Source organism: Halyomorpha halys, unplaced genomic scaffold (genome assembly GCF_000696795.3).
Source record: "Halyomorpha halys isolate HHAL.00 unplaced genomic scaffold, Hhal_1.1 Scaffold12.1, whole genome shotgun sequence".
NCBI lineage: Eukaryota > Metazoa > Arthropoda > Insecta > Hemiptera > Pentatomidae > Halyomorpha > Halyomorpha halys.
In genome coordinates, this window is record NW_027109908.1 from 2515692 (window position 1) to 2529923 (window position 14232).

At 30.6% G+C, this 14232-nt stretch overlaps 1 protein-coding gene across 1 annotated transcript in view; it reads left to right on the forward strand.

Annotated features, from left to right (window-relative positions):
* The window catches only part of Kdm3 (Lysine demethylase 3), a 497450-nt gene that overhangs the window by 379171 nt on the left and 104047 nt on the right, over nt 1-14232 (forward strand). The window contains exon 12 of the mRNA XM_014418050.3: nt 11887-12043. Coding sequence (XP_014273536.1) covers nt 11887-12043 — 157 coding nt within the window. The remainder of the gene's footprint in view (nt 1-11886; nt 12044-14232) is intronic.

Genomic DNA, 14232 nt, shown 5'->3' on the forward strand with positions numbered 1-14232 from the left:
AAATAATTTGATTTTCAATTATGTTTATTAGTTTTTTAGTGCTGTTAACTTTTTTTATTGTCAAATACTATCATCAGCTGCACAAAGTGTAATAGATATTAGTACTCTATGTAATCATTCATATCTTATTTACATGTTCATACAAGAGATAAGTTAACTAAAATAAATATATAACATATAATGATAATTAAGAAAACAAATTAAAATGTAATTAATCAACTCAAACACATTCGTTCGATTGAATATTCTCATACATACTTATTATAGAAGAAAAAATGTTATTAGTAACCAACGTATGGCAGAGCTTTTAAGGGCTAAATGAGATCAAGATAAAAACATTGTAAAATATGACTACTATAAAAATATACATAGGAAGTTGTGTAAACTAAATGAATGTAAATATAAATTAATAGATCAGTAACTAATAACAACTACACTAATGAGTCATATAATTGCAAATTTACCACTAGAATAATGAATAGTGAAATATAATTAATAGAAGTAAAAAAAAAATATGAAATGGGTGAGGAAATAAATGAGTTGTAAGTATGATGTAATAACAAATAATGGAGATAAATAAATGTAGAACAATAGATAAATAAAGGAATAAAATAGAAATAATACTTTTCTACATATTATTTACAACTTGCTATGTATATTCTTATAGTCATCATATTTTGCAATGTTTTCGCAAAGTGGTGCGAAGTGTTGTTTATAGATGAATAGCTCGCTTTGCTATTTTGTGTACCTTCTTGACCGCTCAGGAGTTCGTCGGGGCTGATTCTGATTGAAAAAGATATAAGACTTAATATTATTTGTTTTATCAATATTTCTTTTTAATGTACCTAGACTTATCATGTCTTGTAGAATTGATTATTTTTTTCTATATATTATTATTATTGTTATGCTTTAAATTTAGACACCTCGGTACCGTGTACATATACAATTGGAGTGCGGTTGTTTTGATGTAAGGGGGAGGGAACTGTGATAGGGTTATCGACCGGTGGGGGCCGAACCACCGACCCGTTGCTCCACGATACCAGCCTCAGAGGACCCGTGTTCCATTTCATCAGCATGTCCCGATCCGAAGACTCCTTGATGGCTCATTGACGTTACGTACAAGCCCCTTACTTTCCGATTATCGAGTTTCCCATAGTAGGTCATAGATCCCAGTACGAGACGAGGCACTAGAACCGGCTGTTCCTGACCTTTTGGGAGGGGAACGGGACAATAAAGGTCGAACACCTTGCATCACCCCACCGCTCGCTCCTTGCCTCTTTTTGTAGCTCTTTGTCTCCTCTGGTCCACGATGGTCGGCCCTCGCCAAAGGTTACTCCCGTAGTAATGGCTCGTGAGCTTTCTTTATCTCCGCTCGCTGAGTCATTAGGATTCTTCGCTCCATTATCCTCAAGGTTATTTATAGCATTCTTATTCAAATGTAATTTTCCTTACATCTTAGGACTGCCTTATAAAGCGTAATGACCTTTGCCTGAAATCGTTATCTGTACAAGTTAAATTTGTATTCAAAATTGATTCAATCAACACTTTATTGGAGAGTAATTGCACTTCCTCATTTTATTTCATTATTTTTTTTGTAAAAAACTCCTTTTACACCCAGCATTCTCCTAAAGGGCAAATTTTCTATTAGAAGCTTAATGGTCTCACTTGACATTTATGTTATGTTCCTATATTTTTACTTCTATTATAATTAAATTCGAAATTTTCCGGTCTGTGTTCACTTTTCCTTTTCCGAATAAGGTAGAATATAATCTATCCAAGAATGCTGAAGTAGATTGGATTGAAAAAAACAACTGTAACTAATTCCTAGTACAGAGTGATTTGTAAAAATGTATTTACTGTATTATTGTATAAGTAATATTATATAAATAGCAATTGGAATAATTGAAAGGAAACAACTTAAGGGATTCAGAAAGTTTAAGCTAAATATAATCATATATGTTAAGTATTCCCGTGATTTCGGGACCTACCAAAAACATTTATTAAGAATTAAATAATTTTCAGAACGCTGATAAAATTTCTAATAACAATTTTATTTTATTTTGTACAAAATTGAATTTTATTAATTAATCAAGCTTATTTAACAAGGCCTTTTATATTTCCCAGAATGTTCACGTTAAATATAATAGTAATATTTACAAATCTCTATGTGCTTTGTTGCTTGAATAAACAACCCTATCCATTTTTCGAGGTCTCTGGTTACTTATGTTGTACCGTTGTCTGTCTTAATTGATTTTTCGATTAAAGTTTTACTTAAAAAACAAACTATATTCTCAGATCCCTGTGATTTTATGACGTGCATCAATCCTGTTTTCCGAAAATCTTAAGTTTTTCCTTTATAAATATGCTCAACTTGAACATAATTGTAATTACCAATTTATAGGTGGATTTGCAGAAGTTATTTTATTTCTTTAGAATATGTTATTATGAATGTTTTTATAAATAACATAGAATATGTTTTTATGTTAATCCTATCTCCACCCCCTACACTCCGTGCGATTGGGGGTTGGTGTTAGGGACTGAAGGATGCGGGCGGGTTGAAATTTCTTCTACTACACAAGATCCATTGTGTCGTGGGAAGTTTCTAGTCGTGTAACAGTAGCGGACCTGAAGCTTACTGGACCCCAAGCGATACGATACTGTAGGGTTCTTTTGCTGGGGAACTACCGGAGGGCTTCATGGGCAGGGAAAAGAACATGAGGAGTGGTTTTTTTTTTTTATTACCGGATTGCCCTACTGGGGGGTGAGGTACTTGCACGTTTATTATAACAATTTGATTTGATTTGAACAATTAACGATGTAGGGGGTTAGTCTCGTTAAAAAAAAAATCCCTAACGAGTTACAATGTTATAATTATTAAATGTTTTCGATTGGCCAAGAGGCCCCAACAGTTTCAGAACGGTATACTCAGAAGTATCGTGAGAGTGAGACATACTTCACTTCTAAGAGCAAAGACGGACCACAAATATACGACACTCAAACTACTGACTGTGACAGGATTTATATCGAGGAGGCTTATCAAATGTTTTGATAGTCTCCAATCTCCAATCTTCGTACAGTAGTACGAACCCAGTATTTAGGAAACTGACAAAAAGATGGCAGACATACACAGACCTGCCTCGACTGAGGACTACTAACTTGCTGATTAATGACATAACAGAATCTGATCATCAACAAACAGCAGACTAAATTTTACAAATTTCAGGTGCACCCCCTTCCTCATTTGCCTCTTACAATGCATTTAAAATATAATACAAAAGACTTTACTCATCATTAGTGTTACCTACCCAATAATATATCAAACCCTATAAACCCATAGAGGAGGAAGGAAAAAAAAATTCAATTAACAAAAATAATTGATTGAAAAGCTAATATATCTAAGGAATAATAACTAGGAATATGTAATCGAAGAATGGAAGAAACAAAAAAAATATATTTATGACATAAATAACTGACTTATATTCTGAAAAAATAAAATAATGTTGATAAAAGACAATGAATAAATGTAATAATAAATGTAAATAAATATTGAGTTCATAGCAAAATGTCTAGCATTAGTCTGAGCTTCTGTCTTTTCAAGATGAAGTTGAGTTTCCTACGTTGTGAGACATAGCACCTAATTGCTGGTAACTGGGAATCTAGTAAACGTTTTCTGATCAATTCATATTTTGTTTACGATGTAATTGAAGTCTTATAAAGCACAGAGCACTCCGATTCTTTTGAACTTGTTTTGAAGGGACTATTTTTTTTCCGTTTCGAACAGGGTACAGAGAACGTGCTAGAAGAGCTGGAAAAAAATTAGTTATATAATTTTCATAGATACGATTTTTATTTACTGATAGTTCATAAATAAATAAAAATTATATCCGTTACAGTTTTGTTTATAATTGATTTAGCCCATTTTTGAAAATTAAATTTATTCTGATACTTTAAAGAGATTTTAAATTAAAATATTGGGTAATTTTTTCCATTAACTTAATTCTTCTAGACTAATCTAACCATTTCTTGATTCATCCCATTACACCGTTAAATCTAGTGTCCATTTAGATAATTCTTGCTATTCGTCATCTTGACGAAGGAAAAAAAAATAATGTCCCAATTTCTTACGGTTCATTATTTGAAACAAAAAATTTAATTAAAGTGGAGTAAATGAAGCATCGTTCCCAAGCACGCGCCGCCTCCCTGCCAAGACACGCGGATCCAGCATTCACACCTGGGATATTGTTTATTTTACTCTGAGGTCTAAATGCGTGCCACTGATCCACCATTTTCCGCTTTGGGCTAGTTGGAACAACGATAGCCTACGGTAATTGCCAGCTTTTTTAATTCTGGTCTCAAGCCAAATGGCTCCATTTAGATAGAAACGGTAACTTACCATTCTCCTGAAATTCTATTTTAGTGAACCGTGTGTCTGTGGAAACTTATTTATACTTTCCCCTGTAAAGTGCATTCATTGAATATCGGTTTCTTTATTTTATTATACGGTTGGATAGTCATGAGTGGGTATTTCTGTACGTTATGAGCTATTTATTTTCTCATTAAAGTTTTCTAGGCTTATTTAAAAAAATATCAATATTTCGTTTAAAAAACTAAAAAAAATTTCAAAGAGAAATATCAATATTTTATTTTAACAATAAATTATTCATTTCGATATTTTTACATTCTCATTAATGTCGATATGGAAGTTTAATTACGATATTCTGATATTATTTTGTAGAAATATCGATACTTGGTAAATAAGCCTATGAAACTGTAATGAGAAAGTTTAATGAAATATCAATACTTTTATTTCAAATATTTAATGCCCATTTCGTTATTTAACATTGTTGGTAATATCCATATCGAAGGTAAGCAACGATATTCCGATATTATTTAATCGAAAAACCTAGGAAATTTTATTAGAATATTTATTAATATCAGAACTAAAATATTTTTCTTTTAGAAGAATTTTGCAATCACTCCTATATTTATCTATTATACAAAATATATTGTTGAATTATAGATGCTGTTTCGTTCGTCATTCTGTTGCTCGACTAACTCCTTGTAGATTCTAACTACTCCGGTATCAAAACGCCCTTAATTCCTGTTTTACCAAAATTAGAATTATTCCTTTATTTTAGAACGGATTTTTAAACGTAATGTGTGCATATTAAACATCATTAAATTATTTCTCAATAACAGGATTAAATAATTACCTATCTGCGTCCAATTCTATTTAAGATACATGATAAGACTTAGTAGTCATAGGGAATTTAATTACTAATAAAATAACCAGTGACACTTTTTAGTGTTGTTCCTTCATTAAAAAGTATGTCCTAACGAAATTCTTTCATATATATTTCATTCAATTCTTATGACAAACCGGTTTAGCACTTATTAAACTTACAATTAGCACTAAAATTTCTGTCAAGGATAATTTCTAATTTTTTGAGGATTGCTAATTAATGGAGATTTTGTAAAGATATACAATTAAATAGCTGCCACCCCATCCCCTTATTATGTACGAACATCAAAGGTGAATCAGTTTGGATTAGGAGGGATGCGATTCAAAGGCAACTTTATAAAGCTGCCATATACCAGTACCGCCTTCGAATATCCTTGGCTCTTTTCATGTGACAAATCGATTCATCTATAACAGCCTTATTATCCTTTGTTAGAGTCACAAGTCAGGATCAGCTTTACTTCTTTAAGGATATCTTGCAATGATCGAAGTATTATGTGCTATGGAACTACCTCATCAAGAGATTTTCATTATTTTGCGTCTTATTAGGTAGGTTAAGGAAGATATGAATAATCTAGGAAAGTAGTTCATGAAGTGAAATAGCAATTATACACTGCATTTCAGCATTTACTTTGAACAGTTTTTTTCTTATCTTCCAACATACCAACTCTATATATAACTCTGTCTATTTTTATATTTGATAGGATATACAATATAATAAGAAAGCAACTTGGTAATTGGTGAGTGCTGCTGTATAAAGGAATAAAGAAGGGGCACTGAAAATTCTGAGAACCAATTTATTGCTTTGCGCTTTTGCCTTATAATATTCCAAGAACATTTTACAAACTCCCATCCTTCACTTTACCCTTTTTCTAGGTATTGTGATAATAAATAAATAAAATAAAATAAAACCGAACCAGATATGGGAATTCTCTAAAAGTAGTAAAATATGTTTTTATTGAAATATTTAAAGAACACAGAATATGAAAAATAAAAATGGTTGGAAATCATGATAAAAAGCATTTAGGAAGATTAAAAAAAATTTTTTTAATCGCTAAAAAAGAGACTTGTTGAGAAAACTCAGCAGTCAATAAAATTTTTGTTTTCAAATAAATTACACGTGTGTAAAGCACTTTTTTTAACTTCCCGATCTATAGGCAAGTCATAATCACTGTGAAAATCGAAAGTGGAAATTTTAGTTTAGATTTCGGGTAATCTAATTCCTATGAAAGTGTTCAGAATTTCGGTGGAATTAGAAATAGATAATATCTGTTGTATAAATAATTTTATTTTGTAAAACAAATTTATTGTAGAAACATGTATAACAATTTTTTTTTCAAGCTATTAATAAATCCATACAAAGAGTATTTTTTCTTATTATAAAAATAAATGAACCATCTTATAATTAAAAAAAATTAAATCATCGCTTATCGTTACTGAGGATGTAAAAGAAAACATTTTTTTTCTTTTTTTTTAAACTTAAAATTTTTAATAAAATATGAAAAAAAAATAAAATAAATAAAATTTATACATTCATAATGTTATATTTTTTTACACTATTTTTCCTTATACTTAATGTAATAATAACTTTTTAGTAATTCGAAAACCCTCCTATAGCTATTCGTTGGGATTACCAAAATTAAACTGACCATGAAAATCCTATACCTAGTTATTACTTGGAAGGCATATCATTGTAAATTTTAAAACATTTTCTTTAGCTAAAAGGATTGTTCAGTTTAGATAAGGTTTTTTTTTTTTTTTTTTATTTCTATGAATGGAAATCTCCTTTCTTGGGGAATATTATTGTGGCGTAAGAATCCTAAATTACCTGCGAGCTACAGATGTGTCTACATTCTGTTTATAAGATGCTGTTTCATCTAGAAATATTAATGCCACCTTGGCACTCCTCCAAGGATTACAAGGAATGTTGGATGAAGCTGGAAGGAAACAAGAAGTGATTGTAGAATTAGCAGAAGACGGGGCGGTTAGGATGCGGGTCGTGCTGCGAGGTACCGTTAGCTTCGGGCTTGGACCTTTCACTCCGCTCCAGAGCTCAACCACCGCAGCTTTTTCCCTTCTTCTCTATCGATAACTTGCTCTTACAGCTATCGATTCTGTAATCGATATCGTCTATAGATTTCGTGCGGTTGTATTATAGTAGTGGGAGGATATTGATTTTTTGTTTAACAATTTTCAGAGTCATATTAAAAATTTTTTCATCCACTGTTAGTTGAAGCTGAAATTCAGTCTTTATAAAATATATTACAATAATATTTCTTGGAAGCATAAACATCATTTATCTGCCTTATTAACTACGTCTTGTATATCTTCAATGTAAATTTCGGTTGTCATGTTTATTTTTCAGTAGAACAAAACGAAAATTGTATTTCATTCTTACCCCTTTAAAGAGCTCAGTCATGTATTTTTTATTGTTAATTACATTATTTTATTACAGTCAAAAAGTGAGTTAGTTTGCTTCTAATGTTGGTCTTACTGAGTTCCTAACTCCCTTACAGATATTTGTTCTATTTGCTACCACTCTGATACCTTAATATAATTTTGGCACTGAAATATTCAGTACTTAATTATTACATATTTTAGTAGAAAAATTTTTATATACATAAAAAATGATTTCCTAACGATGTTTAATATTATTTAAAAAAAAAGTAAATTAAAAAAATTAAATAAAGTATTGTTTTCAATCCCAAAATAAGCAAGTGAGCAAAACGTTGATTTTTAAAATTAAATTTAAATTTAATTAAACGTTAACGAAATTTGTACTAATTGTAAATACACGTGCTTCTATCATACAAGTTTAAAAAAATTAAATTTGTATCGCTACAGCCCATGAAGTTTCTTGTATAGAACTTATACTTTGTATGGAAGTACTGTTTCTTGATCAACGTTTGTGCAAGAAAGTGATCTGGTCTGAATCTCACCCAACCGCCAAATTTTTACCCAAATAAAGTTACCCATTTTATGAGGCTCGGAGAACTCCCAAGCCACAGGGCTGACTCACGGATACAGTAAAATAATGCTATCCGGTATATCAAGCTAACAATTGACCTTAACAAGCTACAGATAAATCAATTATTGTAAGTTTCAAATCGTTTTTATTTATTTAAATTTTAGAAGAGGATCTGATATTTTTATTTATTTTATAAACTAATACATACGTAACAGCTAAGTGAAAGGATAAGAAAAAAAAGGATGTCTCAACTCTCAATACAAAGAAACAATCTAATCGGTATCTTTCATAGTTTAAACGAAGTAATTGGTTAATTATTAATTTTGTATTATTTTTGAATTCTTATTATCTTTATACTTTGTTTAAATACTAAATTAACAGTTAGTTTAATTTAGTCTAAATTAACAAATATTGGAGTTCTAATTTTTATTGTGACGAATTAGCTGCTATTTTATTTTGTTTATATATTCTTTCAAAATCCTTTTTTTTACCAGACTATAATTTTTTTTCTAATGCACTGAATATACTATAAGTAGCAAGTGTCACGCGTATTTTTATTAGTAATTTACTCAAATATACTCTCTAGTATTGATTAATGTAACATAATATCTCGCAATGTGAACTATGTGAAATTGATTTCTGACTTAAGTTTTAAAGATTTTTGTAATAGATGTTCGCCGTAGCTCTTTCGCTTACTAGTTTGCTCTTCGATGGGATAAAGGTTATTATATACAGTTTAAAACAAAACAAAACCTAAATTGCTTCTATTTTTCCTTATTTGTTTTCACATAGCCGATTGGTAATACATTTTGAAACCCGCTAGGATATATTTTATGTGTCCACAGCCGAACGAAGCGTTAATAGAAGTTTGCTTAGTGTGATTGAATCAAATTTTTCACTTGGGCGATCAAGTATGAAGTACACACCGGACCCGGTCTTGCATGAGCTTGTGATAAACTGCCACCTGAGAATGGTGTCAGTTGAAACCTCAGCTTGAAATTTCTCCTTTGTTTCAAGTTTAATGTGCAAATGATTTCAATAGTTGTAATTGTGTAATGTTTATGAAAATTATCCAATTATATATAGTCAAATTAATGCATATTATTTATAAACAGCGTGTTTTGCTAAATTAGTTGTAATCACCGTGTGCTTAATTATTTAAATGAGACTAGTTTAGTTGTAGTAAGAGATAATTTTTTTCTTTTCTAATGAGTGAAAATTATGCTAAATTATATGATTCTCAAGACTTTCCTTACAATTATCCATTTATATTTTTATTGAATGAAAAAAATTAACCACTTAACGAGCAATTTAAAAAAAAAAAAAATCAATTTTTAATGTAAAAAACACAATTTAGAACAATGGTGTGCCAAAAAAATACAAAAATATTCAAAATTTTTATTTTAGTTTTGGATATAGGTTATAATACTTAACTAGCTCCCTATGTAAACAGACGCTAAATAGCTATATATAGAAGATCATTACAGAGAATAAATCAGTGTTATTTATTTTATTATTATCACATTGTTATTTCAATTCTGGATTTTATTCGAGTGTGAAAAATTATAGCAGCATAAAGTACAACGTCTCTCGAATTATCTCGAGTGTGTACAGTTTAGCAAGCTCGATTTAAATCGAATATACAAGCTAAGGGATTAATAATACTTCTATTGGAAAATATAAATATTATATTAATATAAATTAATTATTTAGATATGGAACCCTTATAATTATTTTGGATTTTCAAAACCTTCCTTTACAATTTCAAATACAATAGAAATAAATGCACCACTCATCCAACCTTAACATAACCAAACGTATTTTATTCCTGATTGTATAGAAAGGTTTTGTAGATGAGTAACAGCCCGAAACACCAATCTTGAAATAATTTTAGAAGTTACGATAATTTCTTGATTTAAAAATAAAAATTGTTTAAGTATAGAACATTTTATCATAGAAAAACTTTTATACCGAATTCCCAAATTAATACAATATTTCATGGTGTATTGATCTTTCTAGAAATGAAATTCTATAAATGAGAAGTATTCTATCAAAAGTCAATATTTTTAATTTCGGAAAATTAGTTATAAATAAAATATTATGAGAGCATCTCACGTTAATAAGTTCATTTTTTAATGAAAATATTGATTTATAAAAATTAATTTAAATTTTTAAATTTAAGAAATAATTTTTAATTCCTTAAAAAACAAAACATATACATTAGTGAATGTGATGTGTTAATAATTGATAATATTATAAATATTCATTAGGTAACATGTATTTTCGAATGAACCCAACTTTATTTATAAAAATAAGTTTGATCGTTACAAGTACTTCTGTAACCAATTTTTAATTAGTGGTTTATGTCTTTAATTTTACTAATGCTTATAAAATATTAATTTTTATTAAGTAAAACATAATTTGTAAAGACTAATTAATAGCATTTATTTAATTGGAAAGTTATTCGCCATGCTAAGGTGTTATAATCCCTGTCTTTGTTGTTGGGACTGCAGTGGGGTGGTTGGGTTTGACCATGACTTAGGTATAGAACCCATCCCTTCCGACCCTAGTTGAAGGACATAAGGGCGTTAAATCCAATAAACAACAACACAAGGACAGGGGTTTGTTACCCTGCTGTAATTTTTCTAAAGGGTCTGGAAAAGGGGTTGACTCAGTTTTGTGGGATACAGCGATACAGAATCCGTTGGACAATTTAAATTTAGGTCTCATTAAAACAAAGTTTTGAGTTGTTAGGAATTCGTTTCTGACCACCTGTAGTGTAAAACAATTTTCACAACTTTCTACTAAATTCTATTTAAACAAGGTGTAATCCGATTCAACACTCCCCTGTCACAAACTTTGTATTAACTTCCAACTCTGCAAATACATTTAATTTTAATTGTTGTTATTTTAAACGGCTTAATTTTTTTGTAAGTCAATCAAATACAAAAAAAAAAAATATTCATAATACAATACAGTAGAACGTACTATTAAATTATTTATGCATTAAAAATCATAAGTAAATATTTATATTCAATTAATTTAGCGTCAAATTAATTTATAACTCAAATTTTACAAATTAATAAGCTTATTGGTAAACGTCCAAGGAGTACACCAAAACGTAGGTGGGAGGATTATATTAAGGCTTTTCTTGACAGCGATTGGTGACATGAGAATCTTTCGATCCGCAACAATTGTAACTCATTGAAATAATATATGTGCTATTGCATTATAACCCTTTAAAAAATATATTCTAGATTTTAAGATAATATTTAATTTTTTGGCGATCTCACTATTATTGTTGAACTATATTTTCCTTAACAAATAATATATATTAATAACATGCACTGAGGCATTAATTTCTCACGATCAAAAATTATAAATCCAAGGCTGTTAGCCGTTAGGTTTTTTAAAGAATGAACCGTGGGATTACAAGAGTACATGTTTTGATACTTGGAGTAGCCTCTTCCAGATACCTTATCACTAATCAATAAGAGCAATTAAATGAATTATGCAAGAGTGATAAGGGCTGATAAATGAAATATCAGTTTTAGTGTAGCAGTGCCATGGATCCTATACTGCCGCTTTTAGAATAGAAACATTTCAATATGGACAGAGTTAGGATACTTTACGGTGGCTATCGGAGGGTGAACTTAAGGGATGAGTGTGCCTGTTGCAGGATGGAGGACTCCAGTGGGGGCTCTGTGCTCCGTGACGACCGCAGCGATTCTGGAGTGAGCTCCTTGAGGTCCGCAGGCAGCGGCGATGAGAGGTCTGGCTCCAGGTCCAGTGCTCTGAGCCCCACCCCACCCCCCAGCGTCAGGAAGATTGCAGAGGTTAGTACCACATCTTTAGTCTAGGTAGTCTAAGGCATGTATAGTATATGTAGTCTAAAAAGGTAGTCGCAAGGTACTCCAAACCAGTAGTCATAATTCTGCTTTATGACCACCGGTTTTGGGGTTCGTTACCGCTTGTCAAGAAACCTTCCATAGACCTCTAAAGTCCCTATGAAAGTGTTTAGTAGTGAATTTACTAATGTAGAGTATCTGCAAGGTATACAGGAGTACCTCTACTGGTCGAAAGATACATATGAAGTACTCCAAACCGGTAGTCATAAGATAAAGTACATTAGTCAAGGAACATTCCATAGTAATGTCGTTACATTAAATATTTTACCTCCAAAATTCCTATGAAAGTGTATATCTTCTAATCTAGAGAGTATAATAGTACTATAGTCTATGATATATATTAAAAATTATGTAGGATTAACATGACTGGCCGAAAACTACTGCAAGGTGTAAGGTAGGATACATCATACACCATGGCCTCATGGAACCTTTTTTAGTAATTCCGAGTACCTGATATTTGCTGCAAGGGTCCCAAAAAGCTTTGGTTAGAAGGTTGAGGACTCGAACCCCACTTGGATTGGTCAAAACGTGTTTCATGGTTGTCCTGAGGAATGGAACTTGACATTTCCACTCTGGGGCTGTATAGACCCCAGTGGAGTACCTGAGCTATAAAAAAAAAACATTCATAGTGATGACGTTACATTAAGTTTTTTTTCTTAAGCTCCCTAATTCATTAGCTTAAATTCCCTAGTCATAAGGTAGAGGGTGGCTTTGTTGCATTTTAACGCGTTTAGTTGCCCGCCATCACTAATAAAAAATACAAAATGACCAATTGGCCTAAATGCAAATTGTAAATCAACTATTATTTAATACCTGTAAAAAATGACTCTAAAACTAATATCCCATAAACAATTTCAACATTGCACCTACAGTATTAAAAATTTTAAAGGAAGAAATGTTATGAACTTACATTCTGCTCTTCCTAGAATCCTTTCCCGTCTCGAACAGATCGACTACTTAAAACAAGTGTTTGACATCATATCCTCATTCAAAACTGAAAAGATAAGAAACTGCTTATCGATCATGAGATCCAACGCTTACTAAATAATTCTAAATTTCCAATTTATAAATAAATGATCTTGACTTTAGTAAAGCATGTTTGTAAATATGGAATTGTGCTTTTGCATTTCCATGAAATCAACAGAATCTAATCCATACAATCTTTATACCTCCATCAATTTTCCATAAGTTGCATAATTGCTCCCAAAATTGATATATATACTTCCTTAAGCTCCATATGTCATTCTAAACTCTACATTTCCAGTATTATGGAGGTCTGGAATCTCCCTTCTGAGTACTTAGAATGGTGACTTTCACTTCAGATGTTTGTTATTTCAGATCTATGTTTCACCTCAGTTTATTCATTTTGTATTGTATAAATTTGTAAATTTCAATTTTCTAAATTTTAAAAAGAACATTACACAATAAAGCCCAATGAGAAAAAATCATCTTTGCATGCAATTCCTCTAATTGTGTATTCAAATGACTGCATACAGTTTCGACCGTGACTAAACAAGGGGATTATTCTCAATTTCCGTTCAAAGCTTAGAGCCAGCATCTGTAAGATTCTTCCTTCTTTAAAGAATCCGATCTCATCGTTACTTCACGTTTGAACTACAATTATTCGTTTATGTCATCTCAATTGCCCTTAGCACTGTAAAGAATGTTAATGATCGTGTTGTGGATGTTTCTAGACGATTTTTCTTCTACAAGTTGGGTGTAACATGAGTAATATTTTGAATCTTTTTTTAATCATTTACTTAATACCAGATCGGCTTGGTGGACCTTAAATTGTTAATGTAAGAGGTAATTTTTTTTTTTTTTAACTAAAAATGTTATGGAGGTATAGTCTCATACAAAAGACACCCCTATTTATATACAATGTTATAAATAAAACAAAAAATTAAGATAAAATGTATAGATTAAACGAATAATTCTTAATAAAAGATAAAATTCAAGTTAATAACAAAAACAATGACACTTGTGGATTTAACAAAATAAATAATTGACTTCTAATGGAAAAAAAAGAAATTGAATTTAAGAAAAGATGAAGAGAGAGAAAAAAATTAATGAATGTAAAATAAAAGAGTGACAATAACAGAACTGATAAATATAGA